At 67.0% G+C, this 26,353-nt stretch overlaps 4 protein-coding genes across 4 annotated transcripts; 2 read left to right on the top strand and 2 right to left on the bottom strand.

Annotated features, from left to right (window-relative positions):
• Positions 1–846: 846 nt before the first annotated feature.
• GGCX (gamma-glutamyl carboxylase) lies at positions 847–14,751 on the bottom strand. The gene is made up of 15 exons (XM_054174920.1): positions 14,621–14,751; positions 13,960–14,234; positions 12,959–13,117; positions 11,766–11,931; positions 10,754–10,832; positions 10,550–10,656; positions 9,495–9,658; positions 8,893–9,155; positions 6,925–7,056; positions 5,021–5,172; positions 4,204–4,373; positions 3,072–3,202; positions 2,850–2,997; positions 1,906–2,101; positions 847–1,015 (listed from the first exon to the last, which is right to left on the bottom strand). Exons 1-15 carry the CDS (start codon positions 14,749–14,751, stop codon positions 847–849), a joined length of 2,442 nt encoding a protein of 813 aa, XP_054030895.1.
• VAMP8 (vesicle associated membrane protein 8) lies at positions 14,723–18,298 on the top strand. The gene is made up of 3 exons (XM_054175066.1): positions 14,723–14,752; positions 15,900–16,058; positions 18,132–18,298. Exons 1-3 carry the CDS (start codon positions 14,750–14,752, stop codon positions 18,273–18,275), a joined length of 306 nt encoding a protein of 101 aa, XP_054031041.1. The 5' UTR covers positions 14,723–14,749; the 3' UTR covers positions 18,276–18,298.
• A 986-nt stretch (positions 18,299–19,284) lies between these two features.
• LOC128898744 (vesicle-associated membrane protein 5-like) lies at positions 19,285–22,099 on the top strand. The gene is made up of 3 exons (XM_054175062.1): positions 19,285–19,480; positions 20,635–20,766; positions 21,832–22,099. Exons 1-3 carry the CDS (start codon positions 19,304–19,306, stop codon positions 22,030–22,032), a joined length of 510 nt encoding a protein of 169 aa, XP_054031037.1. The 5' UTR covers positions 19,285–19,303; the 3' UTR covers positions 22,033–22,099.
• Positions 22,100–23,660: 1,561 nt separating this feature from the next.
• Positions 23,661–26,208, bottom strand: C31H2orf68 (chromosome 31 C2orf68 homolog). The gene is made up of 4 exons (XM_054175064.1): positions 26,101–26,208; positions 25,899–26,014; positions 25,048–25,175; positions 23,661–23,783 (listed from the first exon to the last, which is right to left on the bottom strand). Exons 1-4 carry the CDS (start codon positions 26,193–26,195, stop codon positions 23,661–23,663), a joined length of 462 nt encoding a protein of 153 aa, XP_054031039.1. The 5' UTR covers positions 26,196–26,208.
• Between the last annotated feature and the right edge of the window lie 145 nt (positions 26,209–26,353).

The raw sequence follows: 26,353 nt of genomic DNA, 5'->3' as shown, positions 1-26,353 counted from the left end.
TGCACATTTGGGGGGGTGGGATATATTAACTCCCCCCTGCCCCCCCCCCCCCAATGTGGAGGCAAAATGGTTTTGGTCTTTGGTTTTTTTCTTTGTAAGAAAGCTGAAGGTGACCCCAAAACTGCACAACTTCCCCTCCCCCCCCCCCCCCCCCCATTTTCCCTGGTGAGGGGGGGACACCAAGGATTTTTTGGGGGGTGAAAGGGGGGGAGGGTTTGGAGTCCCTTTTTTGATACTTGAATGATTTCCACCCCCACTCCTGTTATTTATTGTGTGCTGAGGCGTGGGGGGGGGGTGTGAGTACAGAGAAGCTCCCCCCCGGGCTCAGACAGCAGCTGGAAGTCCTCCACCTTCCCCTTCCTCCCCTTATCTCCAACCCCATTTTGGGGAGGGGGGTTTGGAAATTAAGGAATTGGGGGAAGTGGGGGGGGGAGGGGAAGAGGGGGGAAGGAGGAGAGAGAGGGAGAGGGAAGAGGGAGGGGCAGGCATCGGCGTGGGGCTGCTGCACCCCTTGGGATGAGGCGAATTTGGTCGGTGTGGTACAGAGAAGCCGGCTTGTTTACCTTGCCCATCCTGGGGAGAGGAACCCCAAAAGTGCCTTTTTTTTTGGGGGGGAGGGAGGGTGGTGCTCTTGGGGGGGGCTTGCTCCTCTTTTTTTCTTTTTTTCTTTTTTTTTTTAAATATTTTTCTGGAGATTTTATTACCTTTTGGGGTTTTTGTTTCTGATTTCACCGATTCCAACCAAAACCGACTCGAATAAAACCAAGGTTCGACCTCCAGCTTGCAAGGCACTCGTTTGGGGCTGGGGGGGGGGGGAAGGGAAAGTGGGGGGGTGGGTAGGGGGTCTTAGAGTTCAGGGTCACCCCCTTGGGCTTCCCCAGCGCTCCCCAGCCCAGCTGCTGCTGCTTCCTCCTCCTGGCCACGCTGGTTGGCATAGGCCACCTCCCGTGCCAGCTGTGCCAGCGGCGGGCGGCCCAGCGCCAGGTTCCGCAGCGAGATCAGAGTCATGAGGGCACTGCCAGGGACAGGAGGGGAGGTTAAAGAAGGGGGGGGGTGGGAGGGAGGAGTTAAGCTGGGGGAAAGGGATTTAGTGTGGGGGGCAGTGGGGGGAGGGGAAGGGAAGTGGAGGGAATTAAGGAGGAAAGGAATTAAGGGCAGGGGGGAACGGATTGAGGAGGGGAAAGGGAATGGGGAATTAAGAAGGAAAAGGAGTTAAGGGGGAAGGGAATTGGGGGGGGGAAGGGGAATTAAAGGGGGGGAAGGGAATTTGGGGGGAATTGGTGGAGAGGGGATTGGGGGGAAGGGACTTGGGGGCACATTGAGAGGAAAAGGATTTGCAGGGAGAAGGGTTTGGGGAAGTGAGGGAGGGGAAGGGGGCTGGGGGATGTTGAGGGGGAAGGGATTTGGGGACAGGGAAGTGGGAAAAAGGGAGGTGGGACTAAAGGAATGTTTTAGGGCAGAAAGGGGAAAATTGAGGGGGAAGGGGTTTTGAGGGTAAAATTAAAAGGGAAAAGGGATTTGGGGGCAGAAAGGGGAAAATGAAAGGGGAAAAGTAGCAAATTTGGGGGAATAATGCCTTTTGGGTAAGGAAAATTCAGAAGGGAAAAGATTTTTTGGGGGGGGAGGGGGGAAGGGAAAAATTAAAGGGAAAAAAAGATGGGGGGGGAGAGAAAGGAGGAAAGATTTGGGGGCAGAAAGGGGAAAGTGAAAGGGGAAAAAGTAGCACTTTGGGGAAGAAAACCAGAAACTGAACAGGGAAAGAATTACTGTGGGGGATGAAATGGAGGGGGGAAAAAAGATAATCAGGGTCAGGAGGAGGAGAAGAACAGGTGAAGAATGTGACCCCGGGGGTGAACGGAGGACAGGGGGCAGCTGAAGGGGCAGGGAGGTGCTTCTGGGGCTGACCTGCGTCGGAAGAGGTAGAATTTCTTGGTGAGGAAGCGCTGCAGGCGCTGGCCCAGGCCTGCCTCCTGCCGCCGGCTCTGCTCCTCCAGCCGCCGCTGGCGCCGCAGGAAGGCCAAGGCCAGGGGGTCCGCGGTGACCCCGGCTGGCACCGGCTCCCCCAGGATGGGCCTCAGCTCGGGGGGCAGAGGCTCCTTCTCTGTGTGGGGAGCAGCTTGGGGTGAGGCTTGGGGGCTGTGGTTTGAGGGCCGTGGTGGGGTTGGGTTGGAAGGGAGCTCAAAGCTCAGCCAGCTCCAGCCCCCTGCCCTGGGCAGGGACACCTCCCACCAGCACAGCCTGCTCAGGGCCTCAGCCAGCCTGGCCTGAAACACCTCCAGGCAGGAGGCAGCCACAGCCTCCCTGGGCAGCCTGTGCCAGGCTCTCCCCACCCTCACACTCAACAATTTCTTCCTCATCTCCAGTCTCAGTTTCCCCTCTCCCAGCTCAAAGCCATTGTCCCAGCCCTCATCCAAAGTCCCTCCCCAGCTCTCCTGGAGCCCTTCAGGTACTGCAAGGTTGCTCTGAGCTCTCCCTGGAGCCTTCTCCAGGCTGAACTCTCCCAGCCCATCCCCACAGTCAAGGGTCTCCAGCCTCTGATCATCTTGGTGGCCTCCTCTGGAGCCTCTCCAGCAGCTCCAGATCCTTGTGCTGGGGGCCCAGAGCTGGAGGCAGTGCTGCAGGTGGGGGCTGAGCAGAGCAGAGCAGAGCAGGGGTGGGGGGGCAGAATCCCCTGTCTCCATCTCTGGGCTGCCAGTGCCCATTGCTGCGTCCTGCCAGAGCTGGAGGCAGTGCTGCAGGTGGGGGCTGAGCAGAGCAGAGCAGGGGTGGGGGGCAGAATCCCCTCCCTGTGCTGCTGGGCCACACCTTTTTGGGGGTGGCTCTTTCCCCCGTCCCCAGCCTGCTCTCACCGGTGCCGTTCCGGACCCTGTCCCTCAGCTCCTCCAGCAGGGTCAGGTTGCGCTCCAGGGCCAGCGCCGTGGTGTTGACGTAGAGGTACATGTAGCAGGAGGGCTGCTCCGACACGGTGTGCACCTTGTGGTACTGCCCTGCAGGCAGCTGGGCAGGGCACGGGGGTCAGCCGGGCGCTGCACCCCCCTGGAGACCACCCCAGCGCCCCCCGGGCTCCGCACCTGCATCCCTTGGCCCTCCCGCAGGGAGTGGTTCTGCCCCTGCTCCACCAGCTCCACCAGCACCTCCCCACGCAGCACCTTCAGGCTGGTGTTGCCCAGGTCCTCGCTCACAAAGTTCTCCAGGTGCAGTCCTAAAGGGGGTTGGGAATGGGGGAGGGCTCAGGGGGGCAGATCACAGAGGCCATCAAGTTGGAATGGATCCTCCAAGGTGACCTCATGCAACCCTCTGCGCCCAGCAGGGACACCTCCAGCTGGAGCATGCTGCCCAGGGACACAGCAAGGCTGAGCCTGAATGTCCCCAGGGATGGAGCCTCCCTGGGCAGCCTGCTCCAGTGTCTCACTGTGCAGAACCTCCTCCTGATGGCATGGAATCATGAAATGGTTTGAGTTGGAAGGGAGCTCAAAGCTCAGCCAGCTCCAACCCCCTGCCATGGGCAGGGATACGTCCCACTGCCTCAGCCAGCCTGGCCTGGAACACCTCCAGGCAGGAGGCAGCCACAGCCTCCCTGGGCAGCCTGTGCCAGGCTCTCCCCACCCTCACTCTCAACAAGTTCTTTCTCATCTCCACTCTCAGTCTCCCCTCTCCCAGCTCAAAGCCATTGTCCCTCAGCCTGGCACCCCCAGCCCTTGTCCAAAGTCCCTCCCCAGCTCTCCTGGAGCCCCTTCAGGTACTGCAAGGCTGCTCTGAGGTTCCCCTGGAGCCCTTCTCCAGGCTAAACTCTCCCAGCCTGACTCCACAGCAGAGGCTCTGCAGCCTCTGATCACCTTGGTGACCTCCTCTGGACCCTCTCCAGCAGCTCCAGGTCCTTCTTGTGCTGGGGGCCCAGAGCTGGAGGCAGTGCTGCAGGTGAGGTTCCCCTAGAGCAGGAGGGCAGGATCCCCTCTCTCCACCTCTGGCCATGGGCACTGGCAGCCCAGAAGTGGTGCTGGCTCCTGCCCAGCTTCTCCCCCAGCCCCAGGACCCCCTCCTCCAGCATCTCCTGGTCCTTCTTGTGCTGCTGGGCAGGGAGGTTCCAGAGCTGGAGGGCACAGCCCTGCAGCTGAGCTCTCCCTACCAGTTTGGGGTCTCCCCCCACCGCAGCCCTAGCCCTGCCCCCTCCCCGCCCCGGGGGGCTGTCCCTGGGGGCCGTACCGGGGAAGTCGGCGATGAAGACGGCGTCGGTGTGTCTGTCCAGCTGCTTCTCCAGCTCCTGCAGCCGCTGGCGCCAGGGGGACAGCTCCAGCAGCAAGGGCAGCACCCAGGGCGTGGGGCGCCAGGGGGACCAGGGGGCTCGCACCAGGTCCACCCGAGGGTCCACCAGCCTGGGGGGGACACCTCCTCAGCACCCCAAAGTGTGCCCCCAAAAACCCTGTGTTTGAGGGTCACAGCCTGGGGTACCACCCCATGGCCCCTCCCCAGAGAATTTCCAGCCTGGGGGAGACACTCCCACAGCCCTCCTCAGCACCCCCAAAGCATCCCCCCCCAAAAACTCTGCTTGAGGGTCACCCTCAGCACCTCCCTGTGTGTCCCCCAAGCCGTGTGTCCCCCCAACCTCTACCAGATGACCACCACCCATTGAAGCCAACCCCTCAGCACCTCTCTGTGTGTCCTCCAACCTGTGGGTCCCCCTAAACCTCTGCTGGAAGGTCACCAGCCCACAGGGACACACCGTCAGCACCTGTGTCCCCCTAAATTGTGTGTCCCCAAACCTCTACTAGATGGTCACCACCTTTTGAAGCCAACCCCTCAGCACCTCTCTGTGTGTCCCCCCAAACTATAGGTCCCCCCCAACCTCTACTAGTTGGCCATCACCCTTTGAAGCCAACCTATCAACACCCCTCTGTGTGTGTCCCCAAACTATGGGTCCCCCCAAACTTCTACCAGATGACCACCACCCTGTGAAGCCAACCCCTCAGCGCCTCTCTGTGCCCCCCCAGCCCGGGGTCTCGCCCCCCGGGCGGCCCCAGACCTCTGCTGGAAGCGGTCGTTGATGGAGACCCAGATGTCGAAGTAGAGCTGGGGGCTGCTGACGTTGTAGCGGGGCAGGAGCAGGCTGAGGCAGGCCGAGTACTGCTTCAGCATATCCGCGTGGTCCTTCCAGCGCCGGCTCTGCGTGAACACCTGCGGGCACAGCACCGCCCCGCTGCCGCCGCGCCCGCCCCGCCGAGCCCGCCCCGCTGCCGCCGCCGCGCCCGCCCCGCCGAGCCCGCCCCGCCGCCGCCGCTGCGCCCTCCCCGCCGCGCCCGCCCCGCTGCCGCCGCCGCGCCCGCCCCACCGAGCCCGCCCCGCCGCCGCCGCGCCCGCCCCGCCGAGCCCGCCCCGCCGAGCCCGCCCCGCTGAGCCCGCCCCGCTGAGCCCGCCCCGCTGCCGCCGCCGAGCCCGCCCCGCCGAGCCCGCCCCGCTGAGCCCGCCCCGCCGAGCCCGCCCCGCCGAGCCCGCCCCGCCGAGCCCGCCCCGCCGCCGCCGCTGCGCCCTCCCCGCGGGCAGGACCCTGCCCTGCTCCTTAATTCAACCTCCTGAGGTTCTGCTCCCCCCCAGCTCTGCCTGGATGGCAGCACAGCCCCGCCCCGCCCCGGGTATCACAGAGCATTAGAGGTTGGAAAGCAGCTCCAGAGAGCATCCAGTCCAACCCCCTGCCAGGGCAGGGCACACAGCAATGCATCCAGGGGGGCTGGAAAGTCTCATGGGGAACAACTTCTTCCTGACACCCAATCTGAATCTCCCCATTTCTAGTTTTGCTCCATCCCCCCCAGTCCTGTCCCTCCCTGACACCCTCAAAAGTCCCTCCCCAGCTTTCCTGCAGACACTGAAGGCCACAATGAGGTCTCCTGGGAGCCTTCTCCTCTCCAGCCTGCACAACCCCAACTCCCTCAGTCTGTGCTCACAGCAGAGCAGCTCCAGCCCTCTGCTCCTCCTCGTGGCCCTTCTCTGGACACCTTCCAGCCCCTCCAGAGCCTTCCTGGCACAGAGGCTCCAGAGCCGGCCCCAGAGCTCCAGCTGTGGTCTCAGCAGAGTGGAGCAGAGGGGCAGAATCCCCTCCCTGCCCTGCTGGCCACACTTCTCCTGCTGCAGCCCAGGCTCTGCTTGGCTCTCTGCGCTGCTGGCTCCTGCTGAGCTTCTCCCCCAGCATCCCCAAGGCCTTTTCTCCAGGGCTGCTCTCCAGCCAGTCCCTGCCCAGCCTGTAGCAGTGCCTGGGATTGCCCTGACCCAGCTGCAGGACCTTGCCCTTGGCCTTGTTGAGCTTCATGAGCCACTCAATCCTGGCCTGGGCTGGAAGGGACCTCCAGAGCTCATCCAGCCCAACCCCCTGCTCTCAGCAGGGACTTCCTCCACCAGATCAGGCTGCCCAGAGCCCTGTCCAGCCTCACCTTAAATATCTCCAGGGATGGAGCCTCAACCACCTTCCTGGCAGCCTGTCCCAGTGTCTCCCCACTGTCCTGCTGCACAACTTGCTCCTCACATCCAAGCTCACTCTGCTCTGCTCTAACCTCAAACCACTTCCCCTGCTCCTGTCCCTGCAGCTCCTTGAGGTCAGTCCCTCCCCAGCTCTGAGCTCTCCCTGGAGCCTTCTCTTCTCCAGGCTGCACAGCCCCATCTCTCCCAGCCTGTCCCCACAGGGGAGGTTCTGCAGCCTCTGATCACCTTGGTGGCCTCCTCTGGACCCTCTCTAGGTCCTTCTTGTGCTGGGGGTCCCAGAACTGGAGGCAGTGCTGCAGGTGGGGTCCCCCCAGAGCAGGGGGGAAGGATCCCCTCTCTCCACCCTCTGGCAGTGGGCACTGGTTGCCATCTTCTGGGCTGCCAGTGCCCATTGCTGGCTCTTGCCCAGCTTCTCCCCCACCCCCAGAGGCTCCCCCAAGCTGTGTCCCCACTCACCCCTGGTTTCAGATAGCCAACCTCCCCTGTCAGCCCATCCTTGTAGGTGATCTTGACGTGCTGGTGGAACCTGGAGTGGACCATCATGTCCCAGGAGTAGCCATAGAGGCCATTGGTCCAGTTGTTGTAGCCCTGCAGAAGGGGAGGTGGCACCAGGGGATGGCAGGGGACAGCCCTGGGGGGGCACCACTGCCAGCATGGGGAAGGAGGGGAGGGGCTGGGAGCCTGCTGTGGGCTCCAGCAGGTTCAGAGGTCCCTTCAGGAGGATCTTGAGGTCCTTTCAGAGGTCAACTCAGAGGGATACTGAGGTCCCTTCAGAGGTCACCTCAGAAGAATCTTGAGGTCCCTTCAGAGATCCCTTCAGAAATCCCTTCGGAGATCCCTTCAGAGATCACCTCAGAGGGATCTTAAGGTCCTTTCAGAGGTCTCCCCAGAAGGATCTTGAGGTCCCTTCAGAGGTCCCTTTAGAGGATCCTTCAGAGGTCACCTGAGAGGGATCTTGAAGTCCCTTCAGAGGTCAACTCAGAGGGATCTTAAGGTTCCTTCACAGGTCACCTCAGAGGGATCTTAGGTCCCTTTAGAGATCCCTTCAGAGAGATCTTAAGTGCCTTCAGAAGTCACCTCAGAAGGATCTTGAGGTCCCTTTAGAGATCCTTTCAGACATCCCTTCAGAGGGATCTTGAGGTTCCATCAGAGATGCCTTCAGAGATCACTTCAGAGATCACCTCAGAGGGATCTTAAAAGTCCTTTCAGAGGTCTCCTCAGAAGGATCTTGAGGTCCCTTCAGAGATCCCTTCAGAGATCCCTTCAGAGGTCACCTGAGAGGGATCTTGAAGTCCCTTCAGAGGTCAACTCAGAGTGATCTTAAGGTCCCTTCACAGGTCACCACAGAGGGATCTTAGGTCCCTTTAGAGATCCCTTCAGAGGGATCTTAGGTGCCTTCAGAAGTCATCTCAGAAGGATCTTGAGGTCCCTTCAGAGGATCCTTCAGAGGTCACCTGAGAGGGATCTTGAAGTCCCTTCAGAGGGCACCTCAGGGGGATCTTAGATCCCTTCAGAGCTCCTTTCATCAGGACCTGGAGGTCCCTTTAGAGATCCTTCCAGAGGTCACCTCAGAAGGAGCTTGAGGTCCTTCCAGAGGTCCCTTTAAAGGTCACCTCAGAGGCATCTTGAGGTCACCTCAGCAATCCCTGCAGAGGCCCCTGCAGAATTCTCTTCGCAAGGATCCTGAGGTCCCTCCAGCGATCCCCTCAGAGGGCTCTTAGGTCCCTCCAGAGATCCTTTCAGAGGTCCCTCCAGAGATCCCTTCCAATGGCCACCACCCTGTGACCTCCTTCGCTCCAGGTGAGCTCTCCCCTGCCATGGCAATGCCCCCTCCAGCCCCTGGGGCTGTCCCCCCCCAGCACTGCCCCAACCACATCCCCCTCTGCCCTCCCTCAGCAGGCTCCTTTCACCCCCTCTGTGGCCCCAAAAATGTCCCCATGCCCCCAAAATGCCCCCCAAATGCCCCTCCTGGCCCTCAAATCGCTCCCATTTCCCCCAAAATGCCCCCATGCCATCAAAAGTGCCCCCAAAATGCCCCTCATGCCCCCCCCCAAATGGCCCCAGGGCACACAAAAAAAATCCCTCAAACATCCCCAAAATTGCCCCAATGCCCCCCCAATATCCCCATGCCCCCCAAAATGCCCTCCCCATATCCTCATGCCACCAAAAATGCCCCCAAATGCCCTTCATGCCCCCCCAATATCCCCATGCCCCCAAATGCCCCCCCCCCAAATGTCCTCATGCCACTCACATCCCCTCAACCCCCTCTCATGGACCCTCTCATTGCCTCTCATACCCCAAACTCCTGCTCCCCTGCAGCGCCCCCTGGCAGTGCCACCCTGGCAGCGCCCCCCTGGCAGTGCCACCCTGGCAGCGCCCCCTGGAATTGCCCCCCCAGCAGTGCCCCCCCGGCCGTGCCCTCACCAGGGTGATGAAGTGTGAGTAGGGCAGGAAGAGCTGCTCCAGGATGTAGAGGACGGTGAAGGCGGCAGCCAGGTGCTGGCGAGGCCGAAGGCTGGCAGCTGCCCCCCGGTGCCCTCCGTAGTGGCAGTCGGGGCTGGCGCGGGGCGGGCGGGCGCTGGGCAGCAGCCGCTGCAGCCAGGGCGGGCAGCGGGCACAGAGCCGCCGTGGCCAGCTCGGGTGGCAGAAGAGGCCATTGGTGGCCAGCATGGTGTAGGAGAACATCCCTGCGGGGGGCACCGCTTAGGCACCTCCTGGGGCACCCCCAGCTGCCCGTGCCCACGGTGGGGCTGAGCTGGGGGGTGCCCAGGTGCCCCAGACCTGGCTGAGGGCACCTTAGGGGTGCCCAGGTGCCCCTGCCCTGGATGAGGGCGTCTTGAAGGGTGCCCGGGTGCCCCTGCCTCAGGGTCTTAGGGTGCTCTGGGTGTGCCCAGGTGCCCCTGCCCTGGGTGCTCTGGGGCAGTTGGAAGGGTGCCCCTGCCCTGGCTCTGGGTGTGCCCAGGTGCCCCTGCCCTGGCTGTGGGGGTGCCCAGGTGCCTGTGCCCGTGCCCCCCCCGGGCACTCACCGATGCTGAAGAGCTGCGAGTTCATGCAGTGGAAGTAGGTGACGAAGAGCAGTGCCAGGGGCCGGCTGGCATCGAAGAAGAGCAGGAAGCCAGCGGAGAGGTCGAGCACCAGCCCCCCCCCGTGCACCACCAGCCTGCTGGTCAGCTCCTCCGACAGCACCAGCCTGTGGGCACCGCCTGGCATCAGCCTGCCAGCCCCCAGCCTCACCCTGTCATCCCCCAGCCTCACCCTGCCACCCCCTGTCACCCCCCAGCCTCACCCTGTCACCCCCCAGCCTCACCCTGGCACTCCCCCAGCGTCACCCTGGCACCCCCCATTGCTGTTGTTCTCCTCACCCTGCCCCTCTCACCCTCCTCCTCCTGGCACCCCCTGACCATCCTCATCTTCACCCCTGGCTTTGTCCCCACTTCCACCTTCCTCATCCTCACCTTGACCTCTTCACCCTCATCCTCACCCTAGCCCTTGTTACAATCTTCATCTTCACCCTGGCACCTCCATCATCTTCCTCACCCTCACCCTGGCACCTCCATCACCCTCCTCATCCTCAGCCCCTTCTCCCTTGTCAGTCTTCCTCCCCACCCTGGCACCTCCACTTCTTCCTCACCCTCATACTGACCTCACCCTCACCCCAGCTCCATCACCCTCTCCTCATCCTCTCCCTATCCCTTATCACTCTTCCTCCCCACCCTGGCACCTCCATCACCTTCCTCATCCTCACCCCAACCCTCCCTAGAACCCTCCTCTTCCCCCTCCTCCTGCCCCAATCACCTTCCTCCTCCCCCCTGCCCCAATCACCTTCCTCCTCCTCCTCCCCCTCTCACCTTCCTCCTCCTCCTCCTCCTCCTCCCCCTGCCCCAATCACCTTCCTCCCCCTTCCCCTGCCCCTCTCACCTTCCTCCTCCTCCTCCCCCTCTCACCTTCCTCCTCCTCCTCCCCCTCTCACCTTCCTCCCCCTTCCCCTGCCCCAATCACCTTCCTCCTCCTCCTCCTCCCTCTCACCTTCCTCCCCCTCCCCCTGCCCCAATCACCTTCCTGCTCCTCGCCCTGCCCTCACCTGAAGGGGGCAAAGAGCCAGTGCCGTGCCAGGCTGCCCATCGAGTGCCCTCCCACCCAGTCTGCGTCCAGCTTCTTCAGCCCCGCGATGAAGTAAACGATGAAGACCTTGGGGAGGGGTGGCAGAGGGGTGCCAGGGGTGAGAGGCGGCCCCGGGGGCAGCCGGGGCGGGTGCCAGGGGCGCCCCAAGGGGCTGGGCACCCACCTGGGCACGCAGCAGGGTGTAGTTCCAGAGCGGGACGTGGGCATTGCGCTTGTGGGGCCGCAGGAGGCCGTCCAGGGAGCTGTGGGGGGCAGAGCAGGTTGGCACGGTGCCATCCCCTGCCACGGGGCACAGGTGCCAGCACTCCTTAGGGACACAGGGAAAGCCAGGGGACACAGAGTGACACTGCCAGCAGTGCCAGGGGGCATGCCAGGGGACAACCCCCCCGGGAACATGGCACCGTGGGCACCCTGGTGCCAGCAGGGACAGCAGGGTCTCTGCCACCTCATGGGTACCCTGGTGCCAGCAGGGACCCCAAGGCCTCTGTCACCCCCAGGGCACCCACAGTCAGGTGGTGCTGCTGCCCTGGGGGCACCGGGGGCTGTGCATTCCCATGGGGACACCAAGCGCTGTGCCACCTCCCCGGGCACACAGCCATGGGCACCCCTGTGCAGGGGAGGCTCTCTGTGCCACCCCATGGGCATGCAGTGCCACAGGGGACACCAGAGCCTGTGCCACCTTGCGGGGGCCTCAACACCACAGTGACCTTGGTGCCCTGCAAGGCCCTGTGCCACCCGGGATCCCCAGGGACATCCTGTGCCCAAGGGTACCCTGGCAGCACCCGAGGGTGCCCTGGCAGCACCCGAGGGTGCCCTGGGGAGCAGAGAGCTGCCAGTGGTCATGGCGGACCCAGTGCCATTGGGGCACCAGAGCTTGTGCCACCCCATGGAGGACATCGAGGGTAGGTGACCCAGCACCATGCTGACCTTGGTGCAGGACCCTGTGCCACCCCAAATGCCCAGTGCCACCCATTCACCCTGGGTGCCTCAGGAAGCACAGGGGTACCGCTGATGACTGTGGTGCCCCCGGTGCAGTGGGGCACACCAGGGCCTGTGCCACCCTATGAGTGACCCCACACCACAGTGACCTTGGTGCCCTGCAGGACCCTGTGCCAGGCAGGACCACCCTGTGCCGCTGCAGGGCGCCCTGGGCGCGAGGGGGCAGCGGTGCCCACCCGTAGCGGTCGGCGCCCATCAGTGCCAGCTGGAATGCCAACAGCCCATAGAGGTAGGAGTGGTTGTTCCAGGAGGTCTTGTCCAGCAGCAGCAGGTACCAGTAGGGTACCAGGAACGCCACACAGCTCAGGCGGTAGCAGAACCCAGCCATGATGCCCAGCGCCCCTGCGGGCACCGCAGTGTCCCTGGGCCTGGCCCCAGCCTCAGCCCTCCTCAGCCTCCCTCCTGCTGCCAGTCCCCACCCTGTCCCCATGCCCATCCCAGCTCTTCCTGGTGCCCATCCCCACCGTGGGATTTGTTCCCCCACCTCCCAGTGCCCACCTCAGTGTCCACGCCCCTCTGCCACTGTGGTATCACCCCAGTGCCAACCCCACTTCCCATGCCCATCCCAGCCCCTCGTTATAGAACTTGTGTCTATGCCAGTTCCAGTGCCCATCCCAGCCCTTCACCCAGTGCCCAGCCCTCATCCCAGTGCCAGTCCCCACCTCAGTGCCCACCACAGTGCCCATCCCTCATCCCAGTGCCAGTCCCCACCTCAGTGCCCACCCCAGTGTCCAGCCCTCATGCCAGTGCCAGTCCCCACCTCAGTGCCCACCCCAGTGTCCAGCCCTCATCCCAGTGCCAGTCCCCACCTCAGTGCCCACCCCAGTGTCCAGCCCTCATGCCAGTGCCAGTCCCCTCAGTGCCCACCCCAGTGTCCAGCCCTCATCCCAGTGCCAGTCCCCACCTCAGTGCCCACCCCAGTGTCCAGCCCTCATCCCAGTGCCAGTCCCCACCTCAGTGCCCACCCCAGTGTCCAGCCCTCATGCCAGTGCCAGTCCCCACCTCAGTGCCCACCCCAGTGTCCAGCCCTCATCCCAGTGCCAGTCCCCACCTCAGTGCCCACCCCAGTGTCCAGCCCTCATGCCAGTGCCAGTCCCCACCTCAGTGCCCACCCCAGTGTCCAGCCCTCATCCCAGTGCCAGTCCCCACCTCAGTGCCCACCCCAGTGTCCAGCCCTCATGCCAGTGCCAGTCCCCACCTCAGTGCCCACCCCAGTGTCCAGCCCTCACCCCAGTGCCAGTCCCCACCTCAGTGCCCACCCCAGTGCCCATCCCTCATCCCAGTGCCAGTGCCCACCCCTGTGCCCACCCCAGTGCCCACCCCCAGCCTCCCTGGCCCATCCCAGCGCCGGTGCCCGCGGTGCCGGTACCCAGGAACATGATGGCATAGAGCAGGTACATCCAGTCGAGGGGCAGGGGCTGCAGGAAGGGCAGCAGGGGGAAGCGGCACACATCCAGCCCGTCCAGGTACCGCTGGTCCAGGTGCCCCAGGCCCCGCTCCTGGGGCACGTCCAGGGCCATCAGCAGCCCTGGCGGCACGGGGGGCACACGGACCGGGGGTCAGGGACCCGGCAGCAGCCCCCCGGCAGAGCCAGCCAGGCCCCGGGGGCACCCGGACGGGCACTGACCCCTGGCCACCAAAGCACTGCCAGGACCTTTGCCCAGGGCTGATGTGCCCCAGCCTGGGGCCCCCCTGGCACCTGGGTCCCACCCCTGAGCCCTTGAGACCCTCCCTCCCGGTACCTGAGCCCCCCCTGGGTACCCTCCCCCCAAATGCCAGCTGGCTCCCCCCAGTCCCCAGACACCTCTGACCCCCCCCAGCGTCCTTGGCACTCCCTTCACCAAGAGCCCTCCAAGCCCCCTCAGTGCCGCCCAGCCCCCGGGGCTCCCCCGGACCCCTCTATTTGCCCCAGAGCCCCCCGGCTCCCCAGGCCCCCCCGGGAGCCCAGCTCCTGTCCGCTCACCAAAGCCCCCCCGGCGGCTCCGTCTCTGTGTCCCCCCCAGCTGCCCCCTTCCGAAGGCGCCCAGCCGCCGGTGCCCCCCGCCGCAGGTGCCTCCCGCGGACCCCCAGGCTCCAGTCCCCTCGGTCCCCATTCACCGAAGTCACTCCGGTCCCTCCTGGTCCCCCGGTCCCTCCCCTGTCCCCCAGGCTCGGGTCCCTCCCGGGTCCCCCGGTCCCTCCCGTGTCCCCGGTCCCTCCCGTGTCCCCCAGGCTCGGGTCCCTCCCGTGTCCCCCAGGCTCGGGTCCCTCCCGGGTCCCCCGGTCCCTCCCGTGTCCCCCAGGCTCGGGTCCCTCCCGGGTCCCCGGTCTCCCCTGTCCCCCAGGCTCGGGTCCCTCGGGGGTCCCCCCGGTCCCTCCGCTGGCCCGCACCGAAAGCCGCCCGGAAGGCGCCGAGCGCGGCGGGGTCCACGGGCCGGTGCAGCAGGCGGACGAAGCGGTGCCACCGCGTCAGGTCCCGCAGCTCGAAGCCCAGCAGCCGCCGGGCCAGGCTGCTGCCGGTATCGGGGTCCTTGGTGCCGGGAGAGGGGTCCGGAGGGGTCTGATCCTCCGCCGCCTCCCCCCGCTCCGGTCGCCTCCGCCGCGCCGGGCCTGCGGCGGGACCAGGAGTCAGGAGGCACCGAGCCCCCCCCGCCGGGTGCCCCCAGCTCCGTTAACCCCCACGAGCCCCACCGCCCCTCGCCCCTCCGTTAACCTCCTCCCGCTGTAGCCCCCCCGTCCCCGTAGCCCCCTCCGTCCCCCCATTCCCCCCGCCCCCTCCCCCCTCTCCGTTAAGCCTCCCGCTCCGTTTCTCCCGCCGCTCCCTGTCCCCCCAAACTCCGGTCCCCCTCCCCCGGTCCCCCCCGCTCCGTTACCCGCCGCCGCCGCCGCCGCCGCCGCCATCGCCACGGCGCCGCCCCCTCCCCCGTGACGTCACGCCACGTCACGGCGCGCGCGGGGGTCCCGCGATGCCCCCCCGGGCCCCGGGCACCTCCTGCCCTCCCCTCCCCCCCCCCCCCGGCCCCTCTGACCCCGCCGTGACCTCTGCCCTGACCCCACCCCCGGCCCCGCCGCGCCCCCCGGCCCCGCCGCCGCCGCTCCCGGAAGCTCCGAGCGGGGTGGGGTCAGAGGCGGCCGCGGGAGCCGGCAGCGGAACGGGACGGGACCGGCACCGGCAGCGGACATGGTGCGGCTCGGGGGGGCGTCCCGGGGGGCGCTTGAGGGAGTGCCCGGAGTGCCCGTGGGGTGCCCCTGGGGGGCTGGGGTACATATGGGGCACCTGTGGGGTGCCTATGGGGGTCCGGGGTACATATGGGGCACCTGTGGGGTGCCCATGGGGGTCCGGGGTACATATGGGGCACCTGTGGGGTGCCCGTGGGGTGCCCATGGGGGTCTGGGGTACATATGGGGCACCTGTGGGGTGCCTATGGGGTGCCCATGGGGGTCTGGGGTACATATGGGGCACCTGTGGGGTGCCCGTGGGGGTCCGGGGTACATATGGGGCACCTGTGGGGTGCCTATGGGGTGCCCATGGGGGTCTGGGGTACATATGGGGCACCTGTGGGGTGCCCATGGGGGTCTGTAGTGCCCATGGATGGGTGTGGGGTGCCCATGGGGTCTTGGGGTGCCTGTGGGGTACTTCTGGGGTGCCCATAGGGTGCCTGAGGAGGTGGCTGTGTGGTGCCCGGCAGGTGCTGGGGGGCACCCAGGGGTACCATAGGGTGCTGGGGGTGCCCCCGAGGTGCCTGGCAGCTGGCTGTGGGGTGGCCAGGGTGTACCCTGGGTGCCCATGGGGTGCTTGGAGAAGTGCCCTGGCATCATACAGGGTGATGCTTGGGGGGGGCATGGGGTGCCTGGGGGGTGCTTGGGTGGTACCTCAGGGGTGCCCAGGGTGCCTGGGGTGTAGATTGGGCGCCCATGGGGTGCTCAGGGGTGCTTGAGTGCTGCCTTAGGGATGCCCAGGGTGTGCCTGTAGGGTGCTGGGTCGTGCCCAGGGTGCCCATGGGGTACTCAGAGGTTCATATGGGGGTGCTCAGGGGTGCATATGGGGTGCCCATGGGGTACTCAGAGGTTCATATGGGGGTGCTCAGGGGTGCATATGGGGTGCCCATGGGGTGCCTGGGTGGTACCTTAGGGATGCCCAAGGTGTGCCTAACAGGGTGCTGGGGGGTGCCCGGGGTGCCAGGAAGGCGCCAGAAGCCTACGTGAGGCTGCCCCTAAAGCACACAGGACGTGCTTGAGGGACGCCAGGGCCTGGCTGGGGCGGTGGAAGGTGCTGGGTGGGCGCGGGGTGCCAGCGGGTGCCCGGCGTGAGGCCTGCGCGGTGGCGGCAGGCGGGCACGGCGGGCACGGCGGGCGGCGGGCGCGTGCAGGAGCTGCAGCGCGAGGTGGAGGGCGTCAAGACCATCATGACCCAGAACGTGGAGAGGATCCTGGCACGGGGAGAGAACCTGGAGCAGCTCCACAGCAAGAGCCAGGACCTGGAGGCCACGGTGCGGGCACCGGCGTGGGCGCTGGCAGGGAGCGCAGGGGCTCCGGGCTGGGCACAGGGTTTCCAAGCTGGGCAGAGGGCTCTTGAGGTGGCACAAGGTCCCTGAGGTGGGCAGAGGGCTCTTGAGGTGGCACAAGGTCCCTGAGGTGGGCAGAGGGCTCCTGAGGTGAACGCAGGTCTCTAAGGTGGGCACAGGGCTCCTGAGGCAGCACAAGGTCCCTAAGGTGGGCAGAGGGTTCCTGAGGTGAACGCAGGTCCCTAAGGTGGGCACAGGGTTCCTGAGGTGGCACAAGTTCCCTAAAGTGGGCAGAGGGCTCCTGAGGTGAACACAGGTCCCTAAGGTGGGCAGAGGGTTCCTGAGGTGGCACAAGGTCCCTAAGGTGGGCACAGGGCTCCTGAGGTGAACGCAGGTCCCTAAGGTGGGCACAGGGTTCCTGAGGTGGCACAAGGTCCCTAAGGTGGGCACAGGGTTCCTGAGGTGAACACAGGTCCCTAAGGTGGGCACAGGGCTCCTGAGGTGGCACAAGGTCCCTAAGGTGGGCACAGGGCTCCTGAGGTGGCACAAGTTCCCTAAAGTGGGCACAGGGTTCCTGAGGTGGCACAAGGTCCCTAAGGTGGGCACAGGGCTCCTGAGGTGGCACAAGGTCCCTAAAGTGGGCACAGGGTTCCTGAGGTGGCACAAGGTCCTTAAGGTGGGCAGAGGGTTCCTGAGGCGGCACAAGGTCCCCAAGCTGGCTCAGGGTCTTTGAGGTGGGTACAGAGTCCCCAGGTGGGCACAAGGACCCCGAGTGGGGCATAAGGCCTACAAGGTAGATGCAAGGTCCTCAGGGCGGGCACAGGGTCCCTGACGTGGGCCTTGGAGTTCTTGAGGGGGCAAAAAGCCCTGAGAGTGGCACAGGGTCCCCAAGGAGGGCACAGGGCTGGGGTGGTGGAAGGGGCCTGAAGGTGGCACAGGGTCCCCAAGGAGGGCACAGGGCTGGGGTGGTGGAAGGGGCCTGAAGGTGGCACAGGGTCCCCAAGGAGGGCACAGGGCTGGGGTGGTGGAAGGGGCCTGAAGGTGGCACAGGGTCCCCAAGGAGGGCACAGGGCTGGGGTGGTGGAAGGGTCCTGAAGGTGGCACAGGATCCCCAAGGAGGGCACAGGGCTGGGGTGGTGGAAGGGTCCTGAAGGTGGCACAGGGTCCCCAAGGAGGGCACAGGGCTGGGGTGGTGGAAGGGGCCTGAAGGTGGCACAGGGTCCTCCCGAGCTGGACACAAGGTCCCCAAGGTTCCTCAGGGTCACTGAGCTGGGCACAGGGCCACTGAGGTGGGAACAGGGGCTCCTGAGGTGGCACGGGGTCCCCAAGGTGGCACCAGCTCCCAGGGTGGGCACAGCATCCCCAAGGGGCTCCAGCACTGCGGGCACCTAGGGTGGCACCAGGTCCCCTCAGGCTGGTACTGAGACCCTGTGGGGGCAGACATGGGGGGGACACAGAGTGCCCAAGGGGATCCAGTTGGGCACTGGGAGCAGGGGCATGGGGCACAAAGGTGGCAGCAAGGGGTCCCCGGGGTGGCAGTGGGGGTGCCTGGGGTGGCAGTGGGAGTGCCCAGGGTGGCAGTGGGGTTGCCCAGGGTGGCACTGGGGGTCCCCGGGGTGGCACTGGGTGTCCTCAGGGTGGCAGTGGGGGTCCCTGGGATGGCAGTGGGGTTGCCCAGGGTGGCAGTGGGGGTCCCCGGGGTGGCACTGGGGGTCCCTGGGATGGCAGTGGGTGTCCCTGGGGTGGCAGTGGGGTTGCCCAGGGTGGCACTGGGGGTCCCCAGGGTGGCAGTGGGGGTCCCCGGGATGGCAGTGGGTGTCCCCGGGGTGGCACTGGGGGTCCCTGGGGTGGCAGTGGGGTTGCCCAGGGTGGCACTGGGGGTCCCCAGGGTGGCACTGGGGGTCCCCGGGATGGCAGTGGGGGTCCCTGGGGGTCCCTGCAGTCACAATTGATGTCCTGTGGGTGGCAGGGGTCAGCCCCGGGGTGGCGGGGGGGGTGTGCCCACAGGGTGGCCACGGCGGGGGGGGTGCCCGCGGTGTCAGGCCCTGTGCCCTGCAGTCGGAGCACTTCAAGACGACGTCGCAGAAGGTCTCTCGCCGCTACTGGTGGCGCAACGTGAAGCTGCTGGCGGCGCTGGGGCTGGCCGGAGCCATCCTCCTCCTCCTCATCATCCTCCTGGCCACCGGAGCCATCCCCACATAGGCACCCCCCGGGCACCCCCCCGGGCACCCCCCCGGGCACCCCCCGGCAATACAGCCCCGAGACCGCTGAGCAGACTGAGTGCCAGACACGAGTGGGGACGTGGGGAGGGGAGCGGGAGGGGGGAGAGGACTCGGGAGGGACATGAGTGGGGGGCACGGGGGAGGGGGGACACGGGTGGGGATGCACATGGGGAGGACACGAGTGGGGACAGAGGTGACAAGTGGGGACACACATGGGGACACGGGAGGTCATGAGTGGGGACACATGGAGGGGACACATGGGGAGGACACGAGTGGGGACAGGTGACAATTGGGGACACACATGGGGACACGGGGGGTCATGAGTGGGGACACGTGGAGGGGACACACATGGGGAGGACATGAGTGGGGGCAGGTGACAATTGGGGACACGGGGGGTCACGAGTGAGGACACACACAGGGGACACATGAGTAGGGACACAGACATGGGGAGGACATGAGTGGGGACACGGGGGGTCACGAGTGGAGACACGGGGGGACACGAGTCGGGCACACAGTGGGGCTGCTAGTAGGGCCACGTGATGCCGTGCCACGGCGCGGGGGGAGCGGTGCCAGGCGGGTGGCTGGCGCCAGGGAACAAAGGACACAGTGTGGTGGCACTGCCAACCTGCCGTGGGGGAGCCTGCGGGGGGAGGGGGCCCCAGCAACATAGGGGGTCCCTGGGGGGACACACCCACGTGTGGGGTGCTTTAGGTACATGGGGGGCGCTGGGTACAGCTGGGGAGGGGGAAGGGGGTCCCGGGGGACCCAGGTGTGAGCCCCGTGTCTGGGCTGGGGGAGGGGGGTAAGGGACTCGGGGGGTCCCAGGGGCGCATTTGAGGGGGGGTTGGGGACATGGGGAGGGGGTCGGGGGGCTCCCCCCACCTCTGGGGGCTGTAGGGGACCGGGTGGCATCGGGGGGGTTGGGGGACCCCACGGCCAGGGGCCTGCGGGGCGCCGGAGCTGCGGGACCGGGAGCGCCCTGCGGGGACCTGCAGGCTCCCGGGGCCAATGCCCCCGGGGAAGGGACACGCAGCTGCCGGTCACGGTACCTCCCGCCGGGGGTGGCCGCTGGGGCCCGGGGCGGGACCGGACGGGAGCAGAGGGGACGGCGACAGGCGCTCCGGTAGCGGTGCCCACCGGGGACCGATCCCCGGCACTCGCCGAGCACCGACCCCCAGCACCATGGTAAGCGCCAGCGCTTTCGCTTTCGGTTCCCGGGGCTGGGCGGGACACGCAGGACCGCCCGGGTCTCGGGGACCCCCCGCAGCCTCCCGGGGGTCAGGGACAACCCCCGGCGCCGGTGCCACGCCGCGGGGCTCTTTCTGCTGGCGGGAGGGGCGCGGGCCCGGGCCGGGGGGTCCGGGGGAGCCGTTCCGTGTCGCCCTGTCCCTGCGTGGCGGCGGCGGTCCCCTCCCTGCCCCCGCACGCCCCTCGGCGGCCGTCCGCACCCCCGTGCCACAGCCGGGCCACCCTCGGGTGCCCTGACCCCACCCTGGGTGCCCTCTGTCCTGTCCCCAAGGTCGTTACCTGCCCTGTCCCTTTGGTGCCCCTGTCCCCATGTGCCCCCTCCTCGCGGTGCCAGTGTCCCCGTGGTGCCCCTTCCCCACAGTGCTCCTTCCCAGGGGGTCTCTTGTCCCCGTGTCCCCACAGGCCCTGTGCCACCTGTGCCACCAAGGTCTCCTTGTATCCCTAAGCCCCAGGCTCTGCTGTCCCCATGTCCCCTTGGGCCCCACGCCCCTCTGGCTGTGTCCATCTGTCCCCAGGGTCCCCTTGTGCCCACTGTCCCGATCCTCGCTGTCCCCATGTCCCCTCGGGCCCCACTCCCCATCCCCACGGTTCCCTCGGGGCTCTGATCTCCCTGTGTGCCCCACCTGCTCCTGTCCCCAAGGTCCTGCCTGTGTCCCGTGTCCCTCTGTCCCCCTGTCCCTCAGTCCCCATGGCCCAGGTGTGTCCCTCTGTCCCCCTGTCCCTCAGTCCCTATGGCCCAGGTGTGTCCCTCTGTCCCTGTGTCCCTCTGTCCCCCTGTCCCTCAGTCCCCATGGCCCAGGTGTGTCCCTCAGTCCCCATGGCCCAGGTGTGTCCCTCAGTCCCTCTGTCCCCCTGTCCCTCAGTCCCCATGGCCCAGGTGTGTCCCTCAGTCCCCGTGTCCCTCAGTCCCTATGGCCCAGGTGTGTCCCTCTGTCCCTGTGTCCCTCTGTCCCCGTGTCCCTCCGTCCCCAAGGTCCCTCAGTCCCTCTGTCCCTGTTGCCTGCTGTCCTGCTGTGCCCATGCCCCCTGCTTCCCCACCCGCCGTCCCCGTGCCCTGTCCCCGCGGTGCCCTCACCGGTGGCCGTGCCCAGGCGGGGCTGGCGCAGTGCCAGCGCCAGGCAGAGGAGGTGACGGAGCTGATGCAGAAGAACCTGGCACGGGCCCTGGAGAGGGAGGGGCGGCTGGCAGAGCTGGACGACCGGGCACAGGAGCTGCGTGCCATGGTGGGCACCACAGGCACCCAGGGGAGCACCCACAGACACCTAGAGCCCGTGGGGGAGGGCACAACTCCAGAGGGGGCACTCTTGGGCACCTATGGGGATGTATAGCCCGGGGGGTGTGTGTGGGGGGGCACTCCTGGGCAACTACAGTGATGGATAGCCCTGGGTGGGCACTCCTGGGCACCTCTAGGGATGTATACCTCCAGGGTGGGCACTCATGGGCACTTCTAGGGATGTATAGCTCTGGGTGGGCACTCATGGGCACCTCTGGGGATGTAAAGCCCTGGGTGGGCACTCATGGGCACCTCTAGGGATGTATAGCTCTGAGCTGGGCACACCTGGGTACCTGTGGAGATGTACAGCCCCAAGGGAGGGCACTCATGGGCACCTCTAGGGATGCATAGCCCCAAGGGGAGCACTCATGGGCACCTCTGGGGATGTAAAGCTCTGGGTGGGCACTCATGGGCACCTATGGGGATGTAGAGCTCTGGGTGGGCACTCATGGGCACCTCTGGGGATGTAAAGCTCTGGGTGGGCACTCATGGGCACCTATGGGGATGTAGAGCTCTGGGTGGGCACTCATGGGCACCTCTGGGGATGTAAAGCTCTGGGTGGGCACTCATGGGCACCTATGGGGATGTAGAGCTCTGGGTGGGCACTCATGGGCACCTCTGGGGATGTAAAGCTCTGGGTGGGCACTCATGGGCACCTATGGGGATGTAAAGCTCTGGGTGGGCACTCATGGGCACCTATCGGGATGTAGAGCTCTGGGTGGGCACTCATGGGCACCTCTGGGGATGTAAAGCTCTGGGTGGGCACTCATGGGCACCTCTGGGGATGTAGAGCCCTGGGTGGGCACTCATGGGCACCTATGGGGATGTAGAGCCCTGCATGGGCACTCATGGGCACCTATGGGGATGTAGAGCCCTGGGTGGGCACTCATGGGCACCTCTGGGGATGTACAGCCCTGGGGGAGGGAGGGGGAGTGGCACACTGCAGGGACAGGTGGCACAAGCAGAGGCTGCCCCCTGTGCTGTGTGCCCACCCCAGCCCCTCCCTGTGCCCTAGGGCCAGAGCTTCACCCGCAGCACGCGGGCGCTGGCGCGGCAGCAGCGCAGGGCACACCGGCGCTGGCGTTTGGTGGCCTTCGGCCTCGCTGCCGTCCTCCTCCTCATCCTCCTCCTGGTGCTGGTGCTGGCACTGGGGCTGTCCCGGCCAGCCCCTGCCCCTGGCACTGCCACCCCTGCCACAACGCCTGGAGGGCACTGAGCCAGCGGAGACCCCGTGGGAAATGGGGACCAGGACCTGTCTGGGGGAGACCCCACAGGAAAGGGGGAGCAGGACTTGACTGGGGGAGACCCCAACATAAACAGGGACCAGGACCTGTTGGGGGAGACCCCAACATAAACAGGGACCAGGACTTGTTTGGGGGAGACCCCAACATAAACAGGGACCAGGACTTGTTTGGGGGAGACCCCAACATAAACAGGGACCAGGACTTGTTTGGGGGAGACCCCAACGTAAACAGGGACCAGGACTTGTTTGGGGGAGACCCTACATTAACAAACCAGCAGCAGCTTTGGGAAGACCCTGCAGGAAAGCAGCCCCAGGAGGTGCTCCAAGGAGACCCTGCCAGGACAACTCATCAGGACCTGCTTTGAGGACCTCCTCATCAGGAGACCCCCCAGGAAATGGGGACCAGGACCTGTTTGGGGGAGACCCTGCAGTAAGAGAGCAGTGAGATGGTCCCAGGGGAGACCCTACTAGAACTCATCAGGAGCTGTTTGGGGGAGACCCCACAATAAATAAGGACCAGGACTTGTTTTGAGGAGCCCCTCCCTGACCAGAACATCGAGATGCTTCCATGGGAGACCCTACAAGAGACCACCAGGAGCTGTTTGGGGGAGACCCCACAGGAAATAGGGACCAGGACCTGTTTTGGGGTCACCCTGCAATAACAAACCAGCAGCAGCAGCAGCTTTGAGCAGACCCTACAATAAACAAGCCCCAGGAGCTATCTGAGAGAGCTTTTGGGGTCACCAGAAGGTATCTAAAGGGGGTTCCTGGGAGTGGTGGCTCCTCCAGGAGGTATCTAAGGGGGGGTTGGGCCACCAGGGGATAGCTAAAGGAGCTTTGGTGGGCACCAGAAGGTATCCCAAGGGGGTTCCTGGCCCACCAGAGGGAGGTTTTGGGTCACCAGGAGGTATCTCAGGGGGTTCCTGAGAGTGGTGGCTCCTCCAGGAGGTATCTGAGGAGGAGCATGGGGGTGGTTTGGAGCCACCAGGGTGTATCTGAGGGGGGTTGGGGTCACCAGAAGGTATCTAAAGAGGCTTCCTGAGTAGTGGCACCTCCAGCAGGTACCGAAGGAGGGGCTTGGGGCCACCAGGGGATAACTAAAGGAGCTTTGGTGGGCACCAGAAGGTATCTCAAGGGGGTTCCTGGCCCACCAGAAGGAGGTTTTGGGTCGCCAGGAGGTATCTCAGGGGGTTCCTGAGAGTGGTGGCTCCTCCAGGAGGGGCCTGGGGGTGGTTTGGAGCCCCCAGGAGGTACATGGGGGAGCTCTGGGGCCACCAGAAGGCTCTAAGGGGTTTGATGGGGTGGGGACGAAAGAGCCACGCTGGGGACACCGACTCCGGGCCCCAAGCGGTCACCAGCCCAGAGCGGGGCCCTGCCAGAGCTGGGGGCACGTGGGCACACCACAGCACCCAGGAAGGGCACAGAGGGCACCCGGCACACTTTGGCACCCAGCCAGCAGCCCGGCACAGCGGCGCCCGGATGCCACCGCTCCCTCCCCCGGGCCTCGGGCTCCCCCGGCGGCGGCAGGCGGCGGCACCTTGCAGCACCTTTATTGTCGGTGGGCACGGCGGGCAGCGGTGCCCGGCGGGGCGGCAGCGGGCTCAGCCCGTGCCCCGGCGCTTGCTGAGCTCATCCTGCACCCTCTGGCACAGGGCGCGGCGCAGGGCGGGCTCCAGCGGGCTGCGGGCGCACACCCTGCGGGTGACCTCCTCGGCGCTGTCCCCCTGCGGCAGCCTGTCAGCAGCCGTGCCCCGCGGGCGCCCCCTGCCCACGGGGCACCCCGCCCTGCCCCTCCCCCCGGCACACCCAGCCCTGCCCCCCCCCGGCACACCCCGCCCTGCCGCCCCCCCCCGGCACACCCAGCCCTGCCCCCCCCCGGCGCACCCCGCCCTGCCCCCCCGGCACACCCTGCCCTGCCGCCCCCCCTGGCACACCCCGCCCTGCCCCGCCCCCCCGCACACCCCGCCCTGCCGCCCCCCCCCCAGCACACCCTGCTCTGCCCCCCCGGCACACCCTGCCCTGCCCCCCCGGCACACCCCGCCCTGCCCCCCCCCCCAGCACACCCCGCCCTGCCGCCCCCCCCGGCACACCCCGCCCTGCCCCCCCGGCACACCCCGCTCTGCCCCCCCGGCACACCCCGCCCTGCCCCCCCCCCCGGCACACCCCGCCCTGCCCACGGCACACCCCGCCCTGCCCCTCCCCAGCACACCCCGCCCTGCCGCCCCCCCTGGCACACCCCGCCCTGCCGCCCCCCCTGGCACACCCCGCCCTGCACCCCCGGCACACCCCGCCCTGCCCCCCCCCGGCACACCCCGCCCTGCCCCCCCCCGGCACACCCCGCCCTGCCGCCCCCCCCGGCACACCCAGCCCTGCCCCCCCCGGCGCACCCCGCCCTGCCCCCCCCCGGCACACCCCGCCCTGCCCCCCCCCCCCGGCACACCCTGCCCTGCCTTCCCCCCTGGCACACCCCGCCCTGCCCCCCCCCCCCGGCACACCCTGCCCTGCCTTCCCCCCTGGCACACCCCGCCCTGCCCCCCCCCCCCGGCACACCCTGCCCTGCCACCCCCCCCGGCACACCCAGCCCTGCCCCCCCCCACGCACCCCGCTCTGCCCCCCCGGCACACCCCGCCCAGCCCCCCCGGCACACCCCGCCCTGCCCCCCCCCCGGCACACCCCGCCCGGCCCCCCCCCCCCGGCACACCCCGCCCTGCCCCCCCCCCGGCACACCCCGCCCTGCCCCACCCCCCGGCACACCCCGCCCTCCCGGGGTGTCCCCCATCCTTCCGCTTCACCCCAAGGGAGCTGGCACCCACCTGGCACCTGCTGCGCCCCTGGGCCCGTGGGGCATCCCCCATCCTCCCACTTCACCCCAAGGAAACTGGCACCCACATAGCACCCACTGCACCCCACTGCCCCACGGGGCATCCCCCATCCTTCCCCTTCATGCCAGGGCAGCTGGCACGGCCAGGCCCGGTGCCCGGTGCCCACCTGGTGCACGACGACGGAGGTCACGCAGCCGTCGTCCCCTTCGTACTCCAGGCAGAAGAGCCTCGGCCCGCGGGGGTCGCCGGGGGGGGACCCGGGGCTGGTGTCCCGCCCCGAGCCGCCTGTGGCACCTGCACCCTCAGGGGGGAGCCAGGGCACACCTTGGGTGCTCCCCCCCTACCCCTGCCCCCCCGGGGGGGTCTCTTTCTACCCCTTGCTCACCCTTGGGTGTCCCAACCCAGGCTGCCCCCACCATGTCCCAGCTCCTCTGGGGGTCCCCTCAGCTTCCTTCCCACCCTAAGGTGCCCCACTCGAGGCCCCCCAGGGGTGCCCCCATCACCCCCTTGGGTGCTTCCTCATGCCCCAAGCCCACCCAGAGGTACCCCAAGTCCTTCCTCTACTCCCAGGTACTCCCTCAAGCCCCAGCCCACCCTGACATCCCCACCCTCGGGTGCCACCACACCCTCTGGCCCACCCTTGGGTGCCCCTCATGCCCCAACGCACCCAGGGATGCCCGATTACCCCTCCCCCACCCTTAGGTGCCCCCTCCTCATTTATCACCCCCATGGGTGCCCCAGGCCAGGCTATTCCCTCCCCCAAAACCCCACCCAGGGGTTCCCCCTCACTTCCCGGTTCACGCTGAGATCCTCACCCTTGGGTGCCCTTCATGTCCCAATGCACCCAGGGGTGCCCAATCGGCCCTCCCCCACCCTCAGGCGCCCCCTCCTCATTCATTCCCCTCTTGGCTGCCCCCCCCACCAGGCCGCACCCCTGGGTGCTCCTCGAGAGCCCTCTCCTGCCCCACACCATCAGCTGGGCGCCCCCCGGCGCCCCCCGCGCGGGCCGGTGCTCACCGTGCGGCCGGGGCCGGTACACCTGCTGATCGGGGCGGCGGGGCCGGGGCGGGGTGGGCGTGAGCCGGCCCCGCGCCCGCCCCCGCGCCTGCCGCACGGCCCGCTCGTAGGCGTCCCTGAGGGGGCAACCGGAGACGTGAGCGGAGAGGAGCCAGGGACGGCACAGGGAGCGCCCAGGCCCCGCCGGGGCCGGTGCCGGTACCTGGCGATCTGGTTGTGCCGGATGTGCCGCACGAAGCCGTGGCTCATGTCCAGCCGCCCGCCCGGCCGGCAGCGCCAGCCCACAGCCGCCTCCATCGCCGGGAGAAGCCTTAAGGAGAGGGTCGCGGGCGGGGCCGAGGGGCCGGTAGCGGTACCGGTACCGCGGCCCCTTTAAAAGCCCCGCGGCGGCTGCAGGGCGGCGGCGCCAGGGGGCGCTCCACCGCGCAGGCGCACAAAGGGCGGAGCCGGCCCGG

Source organism: Dryobates pubescens, chromosome 31, assembly GCF_014839835.1.
Source record: "Dryobates pubescens isolate bDryPub1 chromosome 31, bDryPub1.pri, whole genome shotgun sequence".
Lineage (NCBI taxonomy): Eukaryota > Metazoa > Chordata > Aves > Piciformes > Picidae > Dryobates > Dryobates pubescens.
The sequence above is the reverse complement of the archived record's forward strand: the minus strand, read 5'-3'. Positions and strand labels throughout refer to the sequence as shown.